Source organism: Diabrotica undecimpunctata, chromosome 2 (genome assembly GCF_040954645.1).
Source record: "Diabrotica undecimpunctata isolate CICGRU chromosome 2, icDiaUnde3, whole genome shotgun sequence".
Taxonomy (NCBI): domain Eukaryota; kingdom Metazoa; phylum Arthropoda; class Insecta; order Coleoptera; family Chrysomelidae; genus Diabrotica; species Diabrotica undecimpunctata.
Window position 1 is genome coordinate 174,026,822 of NC_092804.1, and position 25,930 is coordinate 174,052,751.

General features: G+C 34.7%; 2 protein-coding genes across 4 annotated transcripts in view; both read right to left on the reverse strand.

Moving 5' to 3' along the window:
* Window positions 1-25,930, reverse strand: part of Nca (neurocalcin homolog) — a 371,118-nt gene that overhangs the window by 74,446 nt on the left and 270,742 nt on the right. The window lies entirely within an intron of this gene.
* Window positions 1-25,930, reverse strand: part of LOC140435242 (neuronal calcium sensor 2) — a 241,181-nt gene that overhangs the window by 6,448 nt on the left and 208,803 nt on the right. Inside the window, exon 4 of the mRNA XM_072524048.1 lies at window positions 13,895-14,023. Within this exon, the coding sequence (XP_072380149.1) occupies window positions 13,895-14,023 (129 nt within the window). The remainder of the gene's footprint in view (window positions 1-13,894; window positions 14,024-25,930) is intronic.

Consider the following 25,930-nt stretch of genomic DNA (forward strand, 5'->3'; position numbering starts at 1 on the left):
TAACGTTTAATAAATAGCAATAGGCTAATGGGTAACTGCAAGACTTGCAAGACCAAGACCAAGACCAAGACCGGGAGTGCAATACCAAGACCAAGACCAAGACCAGGTGTATTGGCGCAAGACCAAGACCAAGACTGTCTAAGTCTGGTCTTGTTCTTGCGGAACAACACTACAACTCTTGCTTTGGGCAACACTACCAGAGAGTCTATGACAAGAAGGTGTAGCAACATGACCCTTTATAAAGTAGGTATGAATAGAAAAATTTCCAGCAGTCATTCATTGGAATATGGCAACAGATACTTAAAAATAAAACCCAAAAAGTTTAAAGCTGTTACGAAACTTGTCAAACTAGTTATTTCAGGTAATATTGAATTCTATACGAGGACTCTTTTAGATGTCGAAAATGCGACTACCGCTAGCCGTCATGACACTGGGAATAAAGAGGGATCATATCTAAAGTGATGTTGATATATATGAGTAAAATTTGATGTACACTTAAGATTTCTAGAAATATATTTTTGTCATAATTCCAGTCTTCTCCAGTGGGAACCATTTAAAACTTTCAAACACCTATAATAACTTAAAACATAAAAATGTGACTTAGCCACTTTTTGCACTGACCCCTCCATTTAAAAAATCAAAGGAGATATTCAAATATTGCACTAACTACAAGGTTATAAAAGTACTTAGTCACACTATGAAAATATAGGAGAGGGTATAGTAAAGTATCTAAACTGTGTTCAGTAAATTCTGAGAAATTATAATTGAGTTTTATCGACACTGTTGCCAGATTGTGATTGTAGATAATTTATCAACTTCTATATTTTTATATACTTGGGTTTTGACCTAATTATTTTCAAATGCACATGCAAATGTCACAAATGTCATATAACATATTTTAAATCTTTAATCTGCAAGCAGGAAATTTATTATTTTGAGCGCATAACTGCGACATAGACGGGGTGAAGGAAAAGCTCAAATATGCTGTTCTATTTAATTTATGGCGCACATATAACTTCGAACTAGGAAACACTATCATGAAAATCCATGTGAATATTCATTGAATTTCGGATCATCTCAATTTACTGTTGTCGTAAATGCAGCAATGTCTGCACAATGTGCATTTTAGGAAACTTAATAGAAATGGGAGTTTACGATCCTTTTTTACATCATACTTTGCTACTCGCAACTTAAACTGTTACAGTTTAATATGTACTATGAAATTACATTACAGTGTTATCTCTCATATAAGGCAGTAATAAAATTGGCGATGAAATAGTACGGTAGATTATGTCGTCCTGAGCTCTTTTCGTAATACTTATTTAAATAAACAAATTATTTGTCTTCTCAGACAAATCTCTAGAGTAAAATTTTCTTCTTCTTAAAGTTCCATCTCCTATCGGAGGTTGGATATCATAACGACTATGGTCACTTTGTTGGCTGCTGCTCTGAAAAGTTGTAGTGAACTACAGTTAAACCATTCTCTAAGGTTCTTCAGCCAGGAGATGCGTTTTCTTCCTTACATCCTTCCTTGCATAATAATTCTCAGCAGCTCATATTTTTCTCCTGTGGTTATGTGACCCAAATACTCTAGTTTTCTTCTTTTTATGCTGTTCATAATTTCTAACGCCTTATTTAGACGTCATAGTACCTCAGCATTGGTAATCCTTTGAACCCACTGAATTTTTAATATTCTTCTGTAACACCACATTTCGAACGCTTCTATTTTCCTTATGTGTTGTTTCTTCAATGTCCAAGCTTCCATTCCGTATAGTAAGATAGAAAATATGTAACATCTTAGAGCCCTCAATCTGAGATGCAACTGAAGGTCTCTGTTGGTAAGCATTGTCTTCATTTTCACAAATGCTTGCCTTGCAGTTTCAATTCGGACTTTGATTTCTCTGCTTTGGTCATTTTTGTCATCAACCCAGGTTCCCAGATATTTGTATGTCTCCACTTTTTCTATTTGGGTTGGCTCTATCATTAATATTTCATTTCCATGTCGCTTTTTAGAGACGATCATAAATTTAGTTTTTCTCTTATTTTTTTTTAGTCCGTATCTAATGCAAAAGTCCGTATCTAAGTAAAATTTTGAAGAATATCAATAAACACCTATATACGTGGAAGTGTGTTGGATTGTCTATCAAACAGGCTAAAAGAAGAAATGATCTCCATTTAAGAAGATAATTATCTCCGTGCTGGTTCTAGCTTGCATGGGGGAAGAGCTCAGAACTGAGTAGGGACTTTTCAGTACTTCACGGAAGACGGACTTGACGGGAGAAGTCCTTAACCCTGACAGGGCACGTCCCAATAGCTGATAGGGAACGTTCCTGTAGATATGCAGGGCAGGTGCTAATAAGATGCAACCAAATAAGTACCCGCGAATCAACTGAGGGCATGACATAGGGCTCTATATCTATATTGTTATTGCACTGAGGCTGTATGATCCATACAGGTCTAGTGTAAATTACTCACAGGCAACAACTACATCTTAGTTCAACCGGCTGTGAGACTGCGATCAGGCAGGCAACCTGATTATCTTTCCACAGAGCTTTATGAAATGACGACTAAGCAAGAAAATTCTGTGCTCTGCAATCCGGCTAGCAACCGATGCCATATCGATTCCGGGCCGAATGGTGTGAAATGGGTGACCGGGCAGATGATTGTGGACGACCAGGCAATATCTGTGAAATGGGATACTGGAAGATCAAACTTAACATTACGTAAAAAACACCGCATCGCAACATTGAATGTTAGGGTGCTGCTACAACCAGGTAAATTGTATATATTAGAAAATGAACTGTTCAAGGAGAAGATAGATATCTGTGGAATATCTGAGACACACTGGGGAGGCCAAGGACATTGGGAGGCCACTCACTACAAAGTTTTAATGTCAGGAGCTAACAAATCATAACAAAAAAGCGTAGCAATATTAATTCAACAACGTTGGACAAAATATGTACATGAATACCTTCCAGTAAATGATCGAATACTTAATCAAAATAATTCTAAACGCTAAACCAGCCAAAATGCAGATTATACAGGTATATATGCCAACATCCGAAGCGGCAGAAGTTATAGTAGAAGAAACATACCACCTGATACATAAAACCATCTCTAACATTCCTAAAAAAGAACCAACGATGATAATATTAGATTGGAATGCAAAAATATGAAAAACTAAAATAGATGACCATTTGAAAGGAACGATAGGTGAGCATGGCTTAGGCGAACGAAATGAACGAGGTGAACAGCTCCTTCAATTTGCCATCGATATGGATCTTAGTATAGTAAACAAAATGTTTAAACATCTTTCGCGGAGATTATTAACATGGTCTTCGCCTGAAGGACGATACAGGAACCAAATGGACTATATTCTTGTCACTAAACGATAAAGGAGCTCAATAATCAACTTCAAATGCGGTTCGTCCCAGGTAGAGGAACAAGAGAACATATTCTTAATATTCGTCAAATTACCGAAAAATCTCGAGAGTTTAACATATAAACATATTTATGCTTTGTTGAATATTCCAAGGCCTTCGATATCGTAAAATGGGATAAACTGTGGCATATACTTAGAGAAATGAGTACGCCAGAACATCTAATCTATTTATTACAAAAACTATATATGTAAATAATACTGCTAATGTAAGAGTTAATAATATGGTTGCGAAAAACTTCAAATTAAAATCTGGAGTTCGGACAGGGATGCATAATATGTCATATTCTATTCAATATACACATTTGGAATTTTATTTACGGAACATAGGATGTTTAATACAATTACTATTAAGATTCCCTAATTTGCAATTAACCAGTGTAAATTTCTATATAACGTCACGATGTTTTATAATTAATTTATTTGTTCCACTGGATTGCCTCTCATCTGCGGTTTATAGTAGCGTATGTGGCACGACGACAATGTTGCTCCGTCTACCGATTTTTCCTGAAAATCCGGTTTTGTGCAGATAATAAATAGTGTTTTATTAACATCAATTTTGTGTTCATTAGATATTATTTGAATTATAAATTTATACTTAAATACATTTATTATTCCAAATATTGTTTATAATTTCAAATTAAAAAGAGTGTATTATTATTATTTTATTTTTGAAATTCCTTTTTATTTTCATTTTTAGAAATCTACTTTTTTTTTCAAGTCGTTTTGGCAATAAAATATAACCATTTTTTTTTAGTTAAATAATATTTTTAATTCCATATCTACATTTATAAATATGTACGTTTTCGGAGAATTGACATGCACTCTACCTGTGTTCCGTTTTTACACTTACACTGGCAGCATCGCGGCATGAATTGAGACTCCAGTCGAAAAAATGAATTAATTATAAAACATCGCGACGTTGTATTGAAATTTACACTGGTTAATTGAAAATCAGAGGATCTGAGTTATTGTATTAAAAATCCTATGTTCCGTAAAAATTTTTCGAAATCTGTATAGTGAACACATTATGCGTCAAGTTTTTGAGGAATGGCAAGGTGGAGCAACGATAGGAGGAAGAAAGATCAAAAACTTACGTTATACTGATGACACTTATATTGGCGTCATCACCAGAAGAACTGGAACAAAGTATGAATAGGTTAGGCACGGTGAGTACGGAATATGGTTTGAAGATAAATATGTAGAAAACTAAAGTGATGATCATCGATAAAATCAGAAACAACCCAGCAGATATAAAAAACATGACAGGTTATGAAGTGGTCAGGCAATTTAATTACTTAGGCTTCGTTATTACTAACAGTGGAGTATGCGAAGACGAGATCCGTCGACGCATCACAATGGCCAGATCGGCAACAGCACACACAAAAATTTGGAAGAACACTGACATCACAAAAAACACAAAATTACGCCTTGTTCGAGCATTGATATTTCCTATCGCCACCTATGCTTCAGAAACTTGGACAATAAAAAAAGCCGACTCAAAGCGGATAATGGTATTTGAAATGTGGGGCTATCGTAGAATGTTGAGCATACCATGGACCACCCATCGCACAAATAACTCAATTCTAGCAGAACTTAACATAAAAACTAGACTCATCACAACTACCAACCAAAATATACTGAGATATTTTGGACATATAACTAGAAGAAGAGAAGGCATGGAGCGAATGATAGTTGAAGGTAACGTAGCTGGTAGAAGATCCAGAGGAAGATCTCCAGTACGATGGTCGGACCAAATAAAGGACGTGACTGGTTACTCCGAAGCAAAACAACACGCACAGGAGAGAGATAATTGGATAGAAATAGTCAAACAAATTACAAAATGACACCACTACATCCTTACGTAGGAGGAGGAAGAAGATAAATGATTAGACAAAAATAAAAAGTAATACGTAACATTACAATACTTCATTAGAAAACACATACAGCCTTTATGCAGAGAAGAAAACGGAAGCTGAAAAAAATACTGCGTGCCGTAGGGTCAAATTAAACATGCCTCATGAGAATTGCTACAGCGTCGCTATTTTCTACTATTATTAAATAGTTTTTTTAACAAATGAAAAACAGGATTAATTGTGCTTGAATATTATTACCCCCTTATTTTTGCTCCCGAAATAAAAAAATTGCCGAAACGCTTTATTCGAAACTCCTATAAACTTCCTTAAACTTCAGCTCCTATAAAGCTAACAAATCTAAGTTTCCAGTGTAAACTAATCTATATGTATAAATATGTAAGTTTTCAACTGAATATATCCAAGAAACTTCAATTTAAAACGCCTGGAATCTCGATGCTACGCCGCTAACGGCCTCTTCACCCTTTGCCCCACTCGAACAACGAGCACACAAATTGAGTTTGATGAGAGAATTAATGGACTGGGAAAATCCAAGATATTTTTATTAAAGCTGCAAACAGGCCTTTTTATTATACTTTGTTCCGGCTCGAGTAAAGAGAACGAAAGGGTTGGGAAAATATCAAATTCATTAAGTGATAGGTCAGTGAATATCACGATTATAAAGGATTTTTGCTTTCGTTTTGCTGTATGTAATTGTCGTGTTTGATCAAAAGGTTTGAGGCAAGGTTTTGGGGCGTGGGAGGTATATAAGAGCAATTAAAACTAAAAATATGTTTATGGTTTTGTGGAAAACATTAAAATACTTCACCGTTAGATATTATAATTTGCATAACAACGCCCATGACATGAAGAGTCACTGTTTTACATTTTTTCTAGTAGTAGTAGTTATTACTACTGTTCACTACATATGTGATGTGATCAGAATGGGTTTATAGATTTTAGATTATATAATACACAACGCAAAAGTCTAGGGATATTTTTATAAATAGACGTATTTTGTTTATCTGTAATCAACTTAAAAAAAGAAATACAAAATTTGTAGTTTAAATTGTTGTTTAATATGTCAAAAACCATAAATTGCAAAAAAAAACAGAAAATTGGAGCAAAAAAAATATATTGCAAATCACCCATGTTTCACATACCACCATAAAATGTCAAAAATACGAAATATAAACTTAAAATAAAGTATTGCCACCACGTTGGTTTATCACAGCTCTACATCTACTGTTCATGCTCCGAATCACATTGTTAATGTCTGCTTGAGGTAGTTGTATCCATTGTTCTCTCAGAAGCTCTTTTAATTGAAACTCATGGTAGATATTGCCCATATGTGGAGTAATTCTTCGTTGGAGCATGTCCCATACATGCTCAATGGGATTCAAGTCCGGTGATTGTGCTGGCCACGGCAATACATCGATCGTCTATGAAACAACATAATCCGATGAAACCGATAAAAAGAGGGAATAAGCTCTGGTGTTACTCTGATGTGAATGGCTTTGTAAAAAAAATCAAGTATATCAAGGCAAAAACGAAAAAATTCAAGAGAAGTACTCCGAATATAATTTAGGTGAACGAGTTGTTTTATCTTTGACAGAAGCAGACTGGGGAAAAAATAAAATTATTTTTTTGTATAACTTTTACACCACTATAAAACTACAACTATAAACACACTATAAAACTACTGGAGAAACTGAAAGCTGAAACCACTTTAGCCTGTGGTACGATCCGAGCTAATAGAAAGGATCTTCCTAAAAACCTGTTAGAAGATAAAAAACTTGCTAGAGGTGACTTTTACTACCTTATTTCTAATACAGGCATTTCCTTTTTTAAATGGAAGGATAATCGCATAGTCACCGCCGCTTCTAACTTTACAGGAGTGAATCAACCACATTGAAACGAAAACAACGCGATGGCCAAAAATATCAACATCCCAGCACCCCAAATAATAAAAGATTATAACGAATCTATGGGCGGTGTGGACCATCACGACCAACTAAGGCAATGTTATGGTTTGGACAAATAATGTAATAAATGGTAGCATCGATTTTTTTGAGCATGCCTAAAAATAAACTTTGTAAATAGTTTCGTTATAGCTAAAAAAGTATTAGAGCCACCTTCAAACTGTGCTGTCACCAATGCTATTTAATCTCTATTCGGAATAAATTATGAAGAAAGCATTGGAGGAAGAAGAGATTGGGATAAAATTTAACGGCCAACCAATTAATAATATTAGATGCGCAGATGATACGGTTTTAATGGCGGAGACAGTAGAAGACCTGCAAGCCATTTTAAACAAGGTAGTCACAGCTAGTACAGAGAAAGGGTTAACAATGAACGTCAAGAAGACGAAATTCATGATTATTACAAAAAAACAAAGATTGAATGCTAACCTGTACATTCACAATAACGAAATCAAACGGGTGCACAAATATAAATATTTGGGAACAAGCGTTAATAACAACAATGACATCACAGAAGAAATAAAAACTAGAATTGGAAAGGCTCGAGCTGCTTTTGTTAATATGAAGGACATTCTGGGAAGTCATGACATTAACTTAAACCTGAAAATGAGATTGGTTAGATGCTACATCTTCTCGATACTGCTGTACGGAGTAGAGACTTGGACTTTAAACAAGAGCAATACCGATAAACTAGATGCCTTCGAAATGTGGATATACAGAAGAATTTTGAAAATACCTTGGACAGAGAAAATAACAAATAGTGTAGTTCTTCGAAGAATGAACAAAGAACGGGAGCTGTTGATTACCATTAAGAGAAGAAAGTTGGAATATCTTGGTCATGTGATGAGAGGGAAAAAGTACCGATTGCTCCATTTAATTATCCAAGAAGAGATTCAGGGCAAACGAAGCGTGGGGAGACGACGTATATCTTGGCTGCGCAATTTAAGAGACTGGTTCCAGTGCACATCTAACCAATTATTTAGAGCAACAGCTTCAAAGATACGAATACCAATGATGATTGCCAAACTCCGTAGCGGAAAGGGCACTTGAAGAAGAAGTAGCCTCTGTTTTGCTTCCCCCACAGAACAAACACAACCCCAAAAAGAAAAAAATGACTGCATAATTTTAGTGTTTCTTCGGAAGTAAGATTGTTCAATAGACGCAATCACTGGCCAAAATTTGTTGATCGAAGGGGAAGATGTGAAGTTTATAGTATGAACAAAATACAATCTAATCCGATGTCAATTTGCTCTTTATGTAAAGTTTTTGTATGTATTAATCAAAATAACAATTCTGTTTCATAGAATATCATAAGATAAATAATTGAAATATATAATTACTATAATATATGCATTAATATTTTTTCCACTATGAATTTATCCCAACGGTACTTTTCAGTACCATATTGTTTTAGTAACTACACATCAATTATGAAAATTAAGTTATTTAAAATTTATTAAAAAATGTTTATAGGATCTTCTATTCATAAAAAAAGTATTATCTCTATGACATCAATATCTGGGATATAAGGATGGTTCCGGTTTATGGAACTTTTAAGTACCTCTGAGACTGAAAGAATTTATTCGTTTTCGAAGTAGAAAAAAGTAAAAAAAAACGAAGTGTAAACATGGAATTAGACAATAAGTAATGGAACAGTACAGTAGTGCTCGTTTGTGTTAATGTTAAATAACTCTACAGTTTATATAACAAATTAAAAAAACCTACAAATTCAAGTATTAATCTACCGTTTAGTATCTGTATTAGACAGCTGATAGTATATCGGAACGGTGTGTTTATTTTTGACTCTTCAAAATAGTTTAAATACTGTGAGAACAAGTTTTCAAAATTTAACTACGCTTTGTGAAGTTATTAGTGATCAACTGAACTCACTTTTGCTAGTCTGTAAGTACAGTTTTACTGTAAATTTCACCGAAAATATATAATTAGTACGTATTTAACATCATTGAAAATTTTCATATCCATATTTGCTTGACGATAAACAAAAACATTTAATTACCATTGACCTGTATCTCCGGCCGGTTTTTTTCTGGCGGCGGACAGGTCCGTCTTTAGGAATGTTTAAACATCAACGAATATGTCGCAAATCAATGAAATAAATTTACCAGGCAATTCTCAAATGGATAATTCTACACAAAGAAGTTACTCTACCGCACTAACACAACAAAAATTTCCATCAAAACGGCAAGCTATCATTTTTAATTCCATTGAAGATGCGAAAATACAAGATTTCCTCCTCCCCCTGGGAGAAATCATCCAACCAAAAAATATACTCTTCTGCTCAGTAGAATAAGTTTATATTTATCATCTGAAAATATCGTAGAAAAATTCATGAATGAAAATAACGGCAACATTAAAGTTAATAACCAGATTATACAAGCTAGACCGTATATAACTCCCTCCGAAAGAATCATTCTCTCTAATGTTTGCCCATCCATTCCTCATGATGTATTAATTAAAGAACTTGAATCCATGGGGCTTGTTATTCTATCTACAATGTCCGTTTTAAAAATTGGTGCACCGTTACCCGAATTTAATCATATAATGAGCTTTAGGAGACAAATCTTTATCAGCCCAACAGATCTCACAATTCCAGAATCGTTTTTAATTAATTACGATAATACTTCATATAGAATCTTTTTAGCAAGCGGCAACCTAATGTGTTACAACTGTAAACAAAATGGGCATACGGCAACTAACTGCAAAAACCCTATCAATCCAAACCCAAATCCTACTTCTCCAGCCACAGCAGAAGAAATCTCAACATGTAGCCCTCCACAAATATCAACCATCACACCGACATCTACTTCAAGTCAAACAGACACCCCAACTACAGAAAATCAACTATTGACGATACCTTAAGTCCTTCTCCGCCTTCCAATGATACCACTAATAAACCGAAGTTTACCAGTCCAGCAGAAATACCATTTAATCCTAAGAAAAAAACAAAATAAAGGTAAATCTCTAGAAGCATTCATAAACCAGCAGTCACCACCATTTATTTTAAGCTATGTTCAGATAAAAGGCCTATTCGACAACATAAAGAATTCACCCGATCCACTTACTACCGTTGAAAATTATACAAACAACTTTACATCTCTCATCGATATGTTAAGCAAAATATATCCCTATACTCAAGATAGATCCACAAAGACAAGAAATACCAAATTAAGAATAATTCTTCTAAAACACTTACAGATGCAAATCCCACACGACCTAGTATCCGATACAGACAGTGACTGCTCACAAACCAATCATTAAATAAATTTATTTAATAAAATAAAGTTCAATAAATTAATACAGTGGAATATCAACGGCTATTACAATAATTTACCTATGCTACAGATCATTCTTTCAGAACAAAATCCAGATTTTGTATGTTTACAAGAGACCAATTTTAAACAAAATCAAAATATAAACTTAAGAAACTATTTGTTCACCTAACTCACTACAATCTATAGGAAGAATATACCCAGAGAATCATACTCTTGAAAAAATAAAACAAAATCTGATAGAGATAGAAAATTGTAATAAGGAGGTAATCTTTATTTGGATCCCATCACATAATGGTATTAGAGGTAATGAAGAAGCAGATAAGTGTGCGCGTGAAGCCGTCAATTCAGCTGACTCTATTATTGTGAAATACGTGATAGCTAGTGATGTTTCAAGTGTTATCAAATCGCGGATCCTAAGTGAGTGGCAAAACCGATGGGAATTTTCAGTGTCCAATCTTCGGAATATTAAACCGGACATTAAACAATGGAGATGTTTCCCCACTAAAAGAAGGGATCAAGTGACAATAACTCGTCTTAGATTAGGTCAATCAGTGCCACGCACAAGTTCTTAATTACTAAAGAATCCGAACCAAAATGTAAGCAGTGTAACGTTAAACTCTCGATGAAACATGTTGTAGACTGTCCAGTTTTCTCCACAGCAAGAATCAATTATGGTATCTCAATAAACTTAGAGAAAGCACTTGGTGCAAATTGTTCATTCAGAAATATGTTAAACTACTTAAAAGCTATTAATTTTGTTAATATATAATATATTTAATATTGTATATCTGATTCTCGCTAATAACCTTCGGGTTGATGCGAATTTGTAAATAAAAAAAAAACATGGAATATTGGAATTTACAGTATAAGACGGATAATATGGGGTTTCCTAAGAAGTATAAATTCTCCTTTTTATCTCTTCTGTTACATCGTTATCTGCTTTGATTGTGGATCTGAGATAATTAGAACGCTCCACTCTTTTAAACTTATTACTTTGATACTATATTTCAAAAATTAAAGCGGTACAAATTATAAATATAATATGTAATATCAAAAGGAAAAAGTGACGCTATAATTTTGTCTGGTAATTTATATGCATTTATTATCATTTGATTATTTTATTCACATAACTGAATAATTTATCAAATTAATTGATTTTGGTATAATTCGAACAGTTAATTAACGATTTTTTGCCAATACAGCTAAAATAATTAGCAAAATGTATTCTAACGGCTTCTATTTAACTATTCGCTGTGTCCGATTTAGTGCAATGCAGCATTTATACCGCATTCAATTACAGCTGCATTATCTACGATAACGGCGAGATGATTAGGTCGTTTTTTCCATGTCAATTTAGTGCGTTTTAAATCCAACTGTTACCTGCACTTGTTCTGTCAAAATTTAAACCGTTTAATGGAAAAATGTCGACGACTATAAATAGAGTCATGCAGACACATATTATCATGACGGATGGATTAATCGATTTCGTGGTAACGCGAGTGACAAATTCGATAAAAACACAAAATGTCTGATATTTTATTCGACGGCCGAAAAATGTAACATTTAAGGTTTAGAGCCAAACTTGGTCTGCAGGTGGATGTTTTCCTAAGTTGTCTCTGTCTATTTAAAATAGCTTAATTCTTCAATATTCTTCCAGTTTGAATCATAATGTTTTTCTATCAATTTTCTTACATCAACTGCTTTTTCTTGTTTTACTTGTAAAGTATATTTTGGTATTATTCTACGACAAAACTGGTTCATATTTCTGTTCATTTTTGTAATTATTTATATTTATTTATATCGTTTGGTAAACAGGAAAACAGACAAACCTGTTTATGTTACTAGTATTGTTGTTGAAAGTAAACTAATTATTTATGAACTTCGTTTGCAAGTGGATGTTTTCCCAATGTTTTTCTATCAATTTTCTAACAGGTTTCCTGTTTAAGACTTTTGTTCTTTTTTTCCCTGGCATTACACCAACCTTGTCCCGAAAGATATGTTAGCTCCAGGTGGAAAATCAGAAACGTCCAATTCAGAATATGCAATTTTATCATTTGACGTAACTGAAAGTGCATATTATTTGTGTTTTGATATCTGTAGATAACATTTTATTTCACCAATTCCTGTCCTAAGTCTAATAAAAACTTCGTCTTAAATCCAATTGTTTCCCATCGTAATTTAGATCCTTTATTTTCTAAATTTTGAAAGCTTTTATGGCTGAAATATCTAGTAGATGATAAAACACTACTATGGGCCATCTACGTGTATGGCTCTTACGTAGAGCGTATGGCTCTTTCTTTTTTCTTCTAAACGTCCTTTTTTATTCTCGTCTAAGATTTTCACAGTCTTCCGGGTTTGACCTCGTTCTGCTCTGCTGCAGTCTCTTATATGCTTCATTTTTTTGTTAGTTAATGGATCTACATTTTTCGTCAAACCAATCTTCGTTTATTTTAGCTTGGTTAGGTTTTAAAAAGCCTTTAGCCGCTGTATGGATAGCTTCCTCGCATTTGGTCCAGTGTTCTTCTATACTTAAATTTTCGTCAATTCTTGTCAGCTCTTCATTTAAAATTTTCCCGTAGTTATCCCTAGCGTCTCCTTTGTGCTCTGGCCCTTCTTAGCGTTTGATATACGAGCCCTGAGTTTTGTTCTTACAAGGTAGTGGTCAGAGTCTATATTAGCACCTCTACATGATCTTACATCTAGTACGTCCGATAAAAAAATGTCGACTATCAATTAGTACATGGTCAATTTAGTTTTTTGTTTGACCCTTTGGTGACTGCCATGTGGCTTTGTGGATATTTTCCTAAGGAAAACAGTCACTTTTCCAAAAAATCACGTAAACCCAATTAGATCTAAATGCTGTAATGTGTGGAATGCTTTTAGAATTGAATTTAATGCGAATAAAAAATGGATAAAAATAAAAAATATATATATATTAATAAATATAGGTGAGAAATTGAACTCTAATCTGTATTATCTCGGGAAAATAAGATTTCTCTCGGGACTGTAACAAATCCAGGTGTCTCAAAATGTTTCTATTTATAGGATTATATAAAAAATCTGTACTATATTTTGCATTTTAATCACCATCTATCATAAATTGATTACCACTAGAATTTAAGTATTCTTTGTATAATTCTAGTTTAATATTATGCTTTGGTAGAAAGTATACTAGACAGAAACATTAAAAAAATAAAGTTTTTAAGTCTACGATTTACGCCCTCTAATTTTAAATGTTTCAATCAATTTAATAAACCTTTTTACAGATCCAGTCGGCCCGTAATAAATAAGGAGAAAGGGAAGCAAAGATTAATGGCAACTACTCACCTGAACGATCTTGGTCATCTCCTGAATGTCTATGACGCCGTTGCCGTCGACGTCGTACATGCGGAAGGCCCATTTTAGTTTTTCCTCCGGCGTGCCGCTCGATGTCACATCGATCGCCAGCAGGAATTCCTGCAACATAAAAAAAGGAACATGAAACTTTTTAAAAGGAAAAAGGACTCTTTTCGACTGCTTCAATATTTTATCAGATCGTGTGGACGTAGGGAATACGGGCTCAGAGATATACAGAGATATAGATGAGAACGAGGACGAATTGGGTCAAATTGTTATTTTACTAACAAGCTGTTTTGACAGTATATCGAGATAAAAGTTTGGCGGATAAGTTACTTAAAAGTTATTTTCAATAGAGACGGATAAACATACTTCCAGATAACGAAGCAAAAATCGAGTAAACAAAAGATAAAGAAGAATTTTTTAGTAAAAAACAGTGAATATACAATGCGTTCATAAACTAACGCATAAATTCATCATTATTAGCTAAATAAACAACATTACTAAAAATTCCCGAAAAGGCCGATTTTTATTTTAATTTACTATTTTTTCAAATTATAATCTAATATGCAGGATAAAATACGTTCCTATGATGACGTCATCACAATTCTTTTTTAATGGAACCCCCATTCGTTTTCAATTTACACTTTCCCCTTGCTGAGCTTATTTCAAAAATGCATAACATGTTGCTTCAAAGTGGTACAGTGTGGCAAAAATGCAAAAATTCAAAGATAGTTACAAAATAATAAATGAAGAATCTTCTTCTTATGGTACCCTATCCAATTAGTGGATGTTGGCGACAATTCTGGCATACTCCTCTCGGTTTGTGTGGCTCTAAAGGGTGCATGGGCATCGAGGTTTGTCCAATCCCTTATGTTTTGAAGCCATGAGTATTTTTTTCTTCCGATGCCCCGTTTTCCTTCTATCTTCCCTTCCATAATAAGCTTTAAAAACTGGAACTTGGAACTTCGAAATATATGACCCAAATAAGCAGTTTTTCTTCCTTTTATTATTGGCAGCAATTCTTGTTCTCTGCCCATTCGATTTAATACTTCGACATTTGTTGTGTGATCTGTCCAGGGAATTTCAAGTAGTCTTCTAAATACAAACATTTCAAAGGCCTCCAATCGGTTCATCACATTGGCCTTTATGGTCCAGGTTTCTACACCATATAGCAGTACGGAGTAAATGTAACATTTTACAAAGCGATATCGAAGCGTTAAGTTAAGTCTGCTGTTGCTTAGCAAAGTTCTTAGTAAATGCTGTTCTGGCTTGTTCAATCCTGCTACGTATCTCTATGTCTGGATCTAGATCTTCAGTTATCCATTCTATCTAGATCTTCAGTTATACCGAGATATCTGAACTTGGAGACCTTTTGGATGTTCTTATTGTTTATTCTTATATTTAATTGCATATTTCGTGTTCTGCTAACCACCATTACCTTCGTCTTGTCTATATTAATCTTCAAGCCCAGTCGTTCTCCTTCAGTGTTTATTCTATATATTAGTCGTTGTATCGCTTCTTGGCTATCAGCTATTATGACTGTATCATCAGCACAGCGAAGATTACTAATAGTCTGTCCGTTGATTTTGATTCCATCTTCAGTGTCACTTAAGGCTCTATCGAAAATCGTTTCAGAGTAAAGATTAAAAACGAGGGGTGACAGAACACAACCCTGTAGTACCCCTTTTTCGATTGAGAAATATGATGTACATTCCAGTCCTACTCTTACAGATGCCACTTGATTCATATAAAGATTCTTTATGATTTTATGGTCATTCTCATCTATCGAACGTTCCTGGAGCAATCTTACTAATTCTGAATGATTATCACAATCGAACGCTTTCTGGTAATCTATAAAGCATAGGAAGACATCTTTTCTGAAGTAGGACAGTTAAGCTATGAAGTGCTTCTCTTGTGCTAAATCCTTGTCTGAAACCGAACTGTGTGAGGCTAATGTCTCTTTCACATCTGTTGTATATTCTTGTGTGAATTATCTTTAAGACGAGTTTTAGGACCTGGCTCAATAAGCTGATCTATCGGAATTGGTCGCAACTAATTATCGTTTGGCTTTTTTGGGATTGGTATAAAGGTTGATTGAAGCCAATCCTGTGGTATTTGTCCGGACCCATAAATGTCATTAAAAAGATCTACCAAGGCGTCTATATTGTCTTCACTCAACATTGTTAGAACAATAAAAAAGATTTATTTGTAGTGAACTGATGATGCTTTTAAAAATAAAAGCGAAACGTATTCGAATAAATCAATAAAGTAGTTGAGACGACTTTAATTTGCCAATTATTGACCGATAAAACCTCTGCTATTCAACCATTGAATATAATTTAAATTTAATCAACGGTCGTATTTTTTGCTATATATATATATATATATATATATATATATATATATATATATATATATATATATATATATACAAACGTAAAGATTCACGTACTTAGTTGTAATTAATGTCTATATTTAATTAGAAAAGCTTAATAGGGTAATAATTTCGTATTAAATAGAGTTTGGCGATCGATATTTAATAAATGACATTTACTTGCTTCTCCATAAGGGATGAGGCGCCTAATGAACGAAGTTATGGAGTAAATTATCGCTGATGTTTTACTCCGATAACTTCATGCTTTTATATAAAACTTAATCTTGTGGGTATATTAATTTATGTGTTATCAATTTATTAAAAAAAGTTGCGTTAATAGGCACGACGAAAGGGAACTTGATTTTTTTTAAAATAGCTCTTTATGTAAATATTCAAAATGCACATTTTGCAGATCGTGCATATTTATTGCAAGTATTTTGAATTTCGCTTAATTGTACAAAAATTGCACAAAAGAAAAATCCTTCTTTTACAGAGGAATTTTTCGTTACTATTAGACGGCACTATGGCCTAAACTGTACGATATTGCTCAAGAGATGGAGCACACTTAACGAGAAGCTGGCGAGAACGGAAGTAAAGGTTTTCCTGATGACAATAATGAAAGTAGTGGTCGCTTTTAGTTTGTTTTTCTTTAAAAAATCTACAAATTATTCGTAAGTATAGTCCATATTGTTTGGTATTTGCTTATAGACTTACACTGGTGATCTAAAGTAGGTGGTATAGGAAAGAACTAACATTTCAACCTATTGAGTCTTAATCAATCATATTTTGTTCTTAAAACGATACGGTTGAATTTATCGCAAATTCATTCTACAAATTGATGATTCAAATATGCTTACTCGGAGATTAGTTTATATGCAAGAAGATTATTATTTTAAAAATTGTCTTTTGAAAGGTTGTAGATCCTAAAAGTTTGCAAATATGGTGAGACCTAAAAAATATAATACGGATGAAGAACGAAAGCAAGCTATCAAAGCTCGAAGAAGGGAAGTTAAAGCTCAATAAGATGAAGAACAAACAACGAGCTCAGGAAGCAGAATCCAAACGGCGACGTCGCGAAGAAGAGAATTCTGAAGCTCAGTAGCAGCAAGAGAGAATCCGCGTCACAAAATACACGAAGATCATTGAAAGATGACGTTGAAAGGTAAGGTCGACTAGAACGATATTCAGTACTTCGGCAGGTACGCCAATGTCAGGAAACTCCAGACGAAGCCGCTAGTAGAAAGGTACGGCTTTTAAGCGACTTCCAAAAACGACCCATTGTAGACATGAAAGAGGCCGGTTTTGGTTTTCGAGAAATTTCACAAATAGTTGAAGCTAACCCATCAACGGTGTTAAGAGTTTGGAAGAGGTTACCATGATGAGACTTATCGGTCTCATGAAGTGTCTAACGTCCTAGAATATTGCAAGTGCGCCATTTTAGACTTCTTGCTCTCAGAAATAGACGGGACAGTGTACATCAAGTAAGAGATGATTTAATTGCAGCTACAGGAAAGATAGTTTCAGTTAATCAAATATTACTTGGAATGGTACTGAGAGCTTACCGTCTGCTTCTGGTGTTAACTTTGACACCACAACATAAGGCTCGACGCTTAGAATAGTGCAGAGCTGGGCAAAACTGGAATGGCCAATGGAATTTTGTCTGCTTCAGTGATGAATCTAGGTTTTATTTGGATGGCTCTTGTGGGCGCATAAAGGTAAGACGTTTTGGAGGTAAGAGACGAAATATAGACTTGGCTGTTTAACCAATATCGTATGGGGTGCTATATGTTTGGGAAGCAGATCACTTCTAGTTCTTATTAACGGTACTGTGACAGCTCGACGATATAACGGTCAAGTACTGTAACCGGTTTTACACCTCTACCTACAAACCATTCCAAATGCGATCTTTCAACAGGATAACGCAAGATCTCATATTGCCAGTAAAACCATAGAGTTCATACAATAATCTGGTATAGAGACTTTGTAGTGGCCATCAAGATCAGCTAATTTGTCACCCATCGTACATGTGTGGGATATGGTTGGTTCCATGAGGATTCCATGGGTACAAAGAGTTACTAATGTTGAGGTACTTCGTCGCATGTGTAAACAAAAAGAATTACTAAGAATAATCAAAGAGAGGAAAATTCAATACTTGGGTCATGTGTTGAGAGGCGAAAGATATGAATTACTTCAAGTTATACTGAAAGGAAAAGTACAGGGCAAAAGATCAGTAGGAAGACGCCGGAACTCGTGACTGAAAGACCTGAGGAGATGGTTCGACCGCTCATCCGTAGAGATCTTTTGCGCAGCAGTTTCCAAAACTAAAATTGCCAATTTTATCGCCAACCTTCGAAAGGAGACGGCGCAATGAGAAGAAGAAGATACTTCCGACTGACGTATAAACAGGAAAAGGCAACTAAGAGAACACAAGGAACCAGTAGCAGACCTTGGATGTACCGATCACATTAAACAAATTGCTGGTCACAGATAGATGCAGAAAACAACTAACAGAAACGAATGAACACGCCTAAGGGAGGCTTATATCCAACGATGGATGAAATAGTATCTGACGATGATCATGATTACATGTAGTGTGTATGCAAATGTATTTTTAGCAAGCCAAAGGCATATAGGTCAAGAATGCTGAAATATACTCTACATCATTTATATAACTCAAAGGTTAATAATAAACACGTTGATGGGGGAAATTAAAATGAGATTTTTGCGTGTATACAAACGTATTTTGTATGTGTATTCGATAAACCCGCCGAACATAAAACGGTAATATAGCCCCGTCACCTTTCCGCCAAGCTAAAAAATCTACAAGCAAAAAAATAATTATGTTTATACGATTTTAGTTTGATACCTTATAAATTTCCATTTAATAGACCTGTCAAAGCAGCATTAGAAGAAGCAGTCAAAGGACTGCACTTAAGCCTTAAAACGTTTAGTGGGTTTACCGATAAAATCCTTGCAAAACTTAATTATTGGTGTTTCCTTAGGAACTATAAGTTTACAACGTTCAACGTATTTCTTCTTTTCTAAAAATAGTCCAGTGGTAGATAGTGAAAACTACTTTAGCAGGGAAATTCTATCACATTTAACTAAACGCCCTTTTGTTACTGTAGAATTAAGGCCTGTACATGTCGATGGCTTAATCTGCAAAAAAGCCAACTCCATTTGGGCAAATTTTTCAGTATGAACATAAAACCGGTCAGTTCATGAATAATTATACTTACGGTTAATTACTAAATCTTAATTCTTTCTTTTAAAGCTTAGTGTTAATAATAATTAATCAAAAATAACTTTGTTTGACCTAAAACTTTCTTTTGCGCCATAAAAGGAGTTAGCTTTTTTACATAGTCAGTAAGAAATAGAAAAAAAGGAGTTAGCCTGTTGTTTTTTTAACATATTTTAAAACAAATTAATATAAAGAGCTAAAATTCAAAAGTATCAAGAAAAAATAAAATATTAGATTATAAAAAACTTAGATTGTTAAAAAACTAGATTATTATAGTAGGAATGATAATCAGTTAGGATGGAGGTTTTTAGATCTTGAAGATCCTGGAACTTTCTGATGGTTAATAGCAATCTATCAGAATGGAAGTTCGACAGCTGAGCAAACTCCTTTGGATTAGACATTTTTTAACTCCGTTGAGGAAGTAACTTCCATTCTTCTTCAAAATTTACTTTATAAAATACGTATATTTCAGGGCTCTGATTTCATTAACCTTGAAAAGAAAAATTAAAAATATTTACTACCTTGTCTGTCAAAGGTAAAGAAAAAAACTTACCTCGAGATTCCCCTTCATTTTTTCAGTTCGAATGGATTTAAGAAATTTGACATCATTAAACGACTTAAAGAATAAATGTGCTAAATATTCAAAGCAGTATGATTTTGGATTTTTGCGAGCACTTCGGTAAATACCAATGTACTCAGCAGGTACATTAATAATTATATTTCATTTTTTCGATGGAGGCATGCATAGAATCTACCTCTATCTATGTGTGACCTACTTCAAGGAACTTCTGTTCAATAACGATGTTCCTGGTCATCGCCACATTTATCAAAGCATTTGAGGCCGTAACGTTTCGATTTTAAGCTGCGTAACCGTCGCTGTAAATCACTACTTTTTTGTCTGTGGTGTCCAAGATTTGTGGTAGAACTTTATCTATAAGAAAGTATGAAATGACAGAAGCAAATTCTTCAGCGGAAACTCCACCTTCTGTCTCATTCCATAAAAAACAGTATGCTTCCTTAGTTTTTAAATCCAATGCACAAAAATTATGCACATTAAGTTTAGATTTGTAATACAGTGATGATACATTAGATTTTGGTGCTGTAGCAGAGCCTGAACAATAACTGCAAATACGTAATCTTCTCAGTTTTTATACTTTTCTTTTTCAGCACGAGCCTGCTATTTTCTTGTTGTGTGTTTCTTGTATTCATCTTCAGATACAAAACCCAATTTATATGACGTGCATTTTTCGCATGCGTCTTTTTAAGGATGAAATAAAGATATCTAAAGTTTACCGTATCTAAGGTGTTATTCAATTTTGCCACGAATACGTTGTTTGTAGAACACTAGCCCGAAACATAATAATCATAAAGCGACTGTTTTGATAACAACCGTATGGGTACGATTCCACGTTTAAACTACTTTCTAACGGTTGGCGCAAGATGGAGTTGGCGCTTTTACCGTAGTGGGGGTCTTATGCATGGAGGTAGCTTGTTTTTGGGCAGGCTATTTGAAAGGCTTACGATAAAAATTAGGAGTTAGCGGTTTGTGAACTTATATATAGCTGGGTAAAGAAAGCAATACACAAATAAAACGATATTATGAAAAAAGTGGAGCTTGTTTGCAGATTAAGCCATCGATATGTGAAATTATTATTATAATTTCAGCACGAGAACTGTATTAAATAGAGCTGGTTCAAAATAGTTCTTCTTCTTTCAGTACCCTGTCCGATTATCGAACGTTGGCGATCATATTGGCAATAATAACTTTGTTTACGGCGGCTCTAAATAAATTAGCGGTGGTCTCTTGATTCCATTCTCGGAGATTTCGGAGCCAGGATGTTTTTCTTCAGCCTGGGCCTCTCCTTTCGGCGATCTTACCCTGTATTATGAGGTGCAGAAGGTTATACCTCTCTGGATGTCCCATTACATGACCGAAATATTGTAACTTTCGAATTTTTATCGTTTTTGTTATTTCTGTGCTCTTTTTCATTCGATGTAAAACTATTTCATTGCTTATTCGATCAACCGAACTCATCCGTAATGTTCGTCGATAAATCCACATCTCAAAGGCCTCCAATTTTTTGATTAATGTGCCTGTAAGCGTCCAGCTCTCCATACCATACAGCAATGTGGAGTATATGTAGCAGCGTATTAATCCGATTTTAAGGTTTACCGTAAGATCTCTATTAATTAGACTTTTCTTTAATTTATAGAAGGCGGCTCTGGCTTTTTGAATGCGTATTCTTATTTCTTTATTTATATCCTAGTTATCGTTAACGCTGCGCCCAGATAGGTAATATAATGGACTTTTTCTAACTCTATTCCATACGCTCTGATGTTCGTTGGTTGTAACTCCGTTTTGCTGACAACCATAAGTTTTCTCTTAGAAGCATTAAGTTTTAACCCATACTCATCACATGCTTCGGTTACCCTGTTTATAAGTCGTTGCAGGTCTTCTTCATTCAAGGCAATAAGTACCGTGTCGTCTGCATATCTGAGATTGTTGACATTAATTCCATTGCTTTTAATGTCTGTATCTTCAACTAAGGCTTCTTTGAAAATAAATTCGGAGTCGATATTAAAAAGTAGAGGCGATAGAATACATCCTTGGCTCACTCCACGTCGTATTTACACTGGTTCCGTCGTATTGTGTCCAATTCGTATGTTTGCACATTGATGCCAATGCAAATTTCCCACCAGATCGTCATCAATTCCCACCTGTTGCCAGACACCTATAAGTTTGTTATGATTTACTCGGTCAAAGGCCTTTTCTAAGTCGATAAAACACATATACACCGATTGTTAGATATCCCTACATCTTTGAACCATGACCTACAAACTGTAGAGTGCTTCTCTGGTTCCAAGGTTGTTTCTGAAACCAAATTGTGTTTCACTTAGTTGTAGAAGATAGTGCAAACATTCCTGACCACGGTGCAGTAGACGAAATTTGGTTTAGTCCCCACTTCCATGCGAAACGCACTGTACTATGCAACGTGAAAGGTAGAACGTTTCAGTTTGGTTAGTATAATTCCACTTACAATAGAACATTTCTGCCTTTACGTGAATTTTGACTCCGCCTTCGCGCAGTTCCATGGTCAGGAGTGTTTGCACTATCTCTACTTCTATTTTGTTGTAAATTCTCGAGTGCAGTATTCTTAGGAAAATGTTGACAGTAGCCAGTCTGTTGGTATATGTCCTGTTTCGTATATTTTATTAAAGATGCTTAGAAGAGAGTGTCGTCGAGTAGTTTGATTATTTCGCTTGGAATTTCATCTGGACCGGTTGTATTCCTATTATTTAATAGCTTTCATTGACTATAATATTTCCTTGTTTATCAAGTAAACTACTTGCAGTTGATCTATATGTTCCAGTTATTTCTTTCACCTTTTTGTGGAAGAACTGTTTTTCTCAAAATAGTTACAAGAAAATAATTAATGTTCTACAAACAATAGCCAAATAAGTTTATAAAAAATCTTACCAATATCACTGTTATACACATTCGCGGTATTCAGATAAGCAGGTTTCCATTCGCGATATTCATACGGTTGTTTCTCGTACGAGGGAAGCTGTCTCTTGCGGATTAGCGGTTTTTATTCACCGTATTACGCTATCGAAATATCACGTATATTCCGTACGATCAATAAGATCAGTTGCGTCCGTTGTCTATGTGAGTCAATAGCGGAGAGTTGAAAATCAGAAAGAGGTGTAAAAACGTCCGTCATTAGCGGCACATCTAGGTAAGAGAGAGTTATTTTTGTTTGCTATATTAAAACTGTCAGTATGTCTCAACTGTTGTAATCAATTGTTACAACAATTGAATGCAGTTTCAGGAGCGGTAGGCTTAAAAATGAACTACAACAAAAAAAAATACTGACCCGAGACCAGACAAATATAACAATACAAAATCATACCATAGAAAATGTTAAACATTATGTATATCTAGGTCATGTCATCAAACTGGAAAAACCAAATCTGAAGATGCTGAAATTAAAAGAAGAACACAACTGGCATGGGGCGCTTTCGGCAAACTAGCATATATCTTGAAAAACACCTCCATTCCTGTATACTGTAAACAAGAAAAAGGTGTATTTTTTTAAGCCCTTTTCTCTATTCGGATTGCCGAATATAGGCCTCTCCTAATTCTCGCCATTCATCTCTGTTGTTTGTAAGACGTTTCCCTATTGGCCCTGCAGCTATTTTAATATCGTCAAGAAAAAGGTGTATAACACATGCATACTACCAGTTTGTACCTACGGCTTGGAGACAGTAGCCCTTACCAAAAAATCTGCTAAAAATTAGAAACAACGCAAAGAGCAATGGAACGAATCATGCTTGGAATATCACTTAGAGACAAGATTAGAAACACCGAGATAAGACATAGAACGAAGATTGGGGATATTGTGGAAGAAATTACAAAAATGAAATGGCGCTGGGCAGCTCACGTAGCCCGATATAATGACAACAGGTGGACACGGAGAATTCTAGAATGGAGACCAAAAACGACAACAAGAAGCATGGGAAGACCTTAAAAATGATGGGTAGATGACATAAGAGCACTGGCAGGCAAACAGTGGATTAGACTGGCGCAAGATAGAGAAAGATGGAAGCAATTGGGAGAGACCTACATTCAGGAGTGGATGGAAAATGGTTGACAAAGAGTATGTCTTAAGTGGTGGGGTTAAAATTAGGTAGGAATTATTACTCAGGATTGCATTAAGGTAATGATTTTTAATATTGAATTTGAGACCTATACCTTAAATTTCGAGTTCACTATGTACAGTAAAACCTCCGTTAACCGAAATAATTGGGGGGGAGGCCGTTTCGGATAACAAGAATTTCGGTTAAATAAAACATTGTGTTTTACATTATTCTTGGTCAAAGTATTGGTATTAAAAAATACTCTGAGTTGATTTCGTAATGTTTTCTAATAAGTAAATACAGAATAAAGTAACAAAATGAAGGAAAATGAACAAGTTTAACATGCTTTTTTAAAGAAATCTGCTATTTTTTTGCGTTTTCGTTTGACAACGATGTTTCTCTCTCCCTCCATCGTTAATCTGCAGAACGGCATGAGTTTGCCTCATTCGATTGTTCGACGAAACGTAAAGCAGTCTGAAAAGGACAAAACTTTATGCAATGACAACAAAAATTAAGAACCTAGTCGTGTACCTAACTAATTAGGCCTACTGTATAAAATTCTTTCCTCTAAAGCATTGAAAATCTCGTCGACGGTCTTGTGCTGCCTGTTGCCTCTTGGGTCGTCATCTTCGTCGTCTGATATGCTCAGGTTGTCTTGATAAAGAACCATATCAATGATGTCCTGGTCGATGAATTCACGTTCTGAGTCATCAGCTGCTAACCACTCACGTATCTCTTCTTAGTTAATTTCGTCATATCCCAGCAAATTTTTAATTTCTTTAAGGTTTAAGGTTAAAGGTTTAATTTCTTCTGTCGTTTCCTTACCATTTTCTTCTTCAGGATCGTCAATCAAAATCTTATGAAAAAGTTTGTTCCAGCATTTTTCCAAAGTTGAAGATTTGATCTTGGCCCACGACTCATTTAATCACCAATAAACATGTTTCATTGTTAAAGATTTGAGAATTTCGGGAACACTTTTGGATTAATTCGTCTCCTGTAATAACCGATGTCTTAAGAATGCTCCTCTATAATATCTCTTGAATGTCTCTATGACTCCCTGGTCTAACGGCTGAATTAAGCTTTAAAATTTGACAATTGTCACCATTTTGTAGATTTTGAGGGCATTGTCAACAAGCAACAATGCTTTGATGGGAAGGTTTTTTGATTTTAAAAAGGATTTTACACTTGAGACGAACTCATTTTCGAACCATTCTAAAAATAAAGTGGTCGACATCCATGAACTTTTTTGGCTTCTATAACTTAAAGTGGCTTTTCAGAAATATTTTTTAGAGCTCTTGGTTTTTGTGATTTCCCAACACACATAGACATCAATCGGTGAGTGAAATTAACGGAATTGTTTACGTTTTGCGACAAACATTTACTTTTTATTGACGAAATTATTGAAACTGTCAGCCGTTTCGGTTAAACGATGTTTCGGTTAAAAAGGTTTCGGTTAAGGGAGGTTTTACTGTATAATTTTGAGAGCAAAAAGTTTTGATGTACGTGTAGTATTTTCAGCACTGTACAAAAAAATCCAAATTCTGGAAGTATGTTATTTTGATTGCACAGAAATAATCGTATTTATTAATTTAGAGAAAATTTTTGTTCACTGGTCTAATAACCTATTCTTTAATGATATTTCATGTTACATTTTCTTCTGGCGAAATTGCCGGTTCGCATGAAACTAATAAATTTTTCACCAATGCCGTTGAAAGTTTTTTAACGATGGAAAAAATGTCACAAACTGATTACATGGAGGAAATTGTAAGTA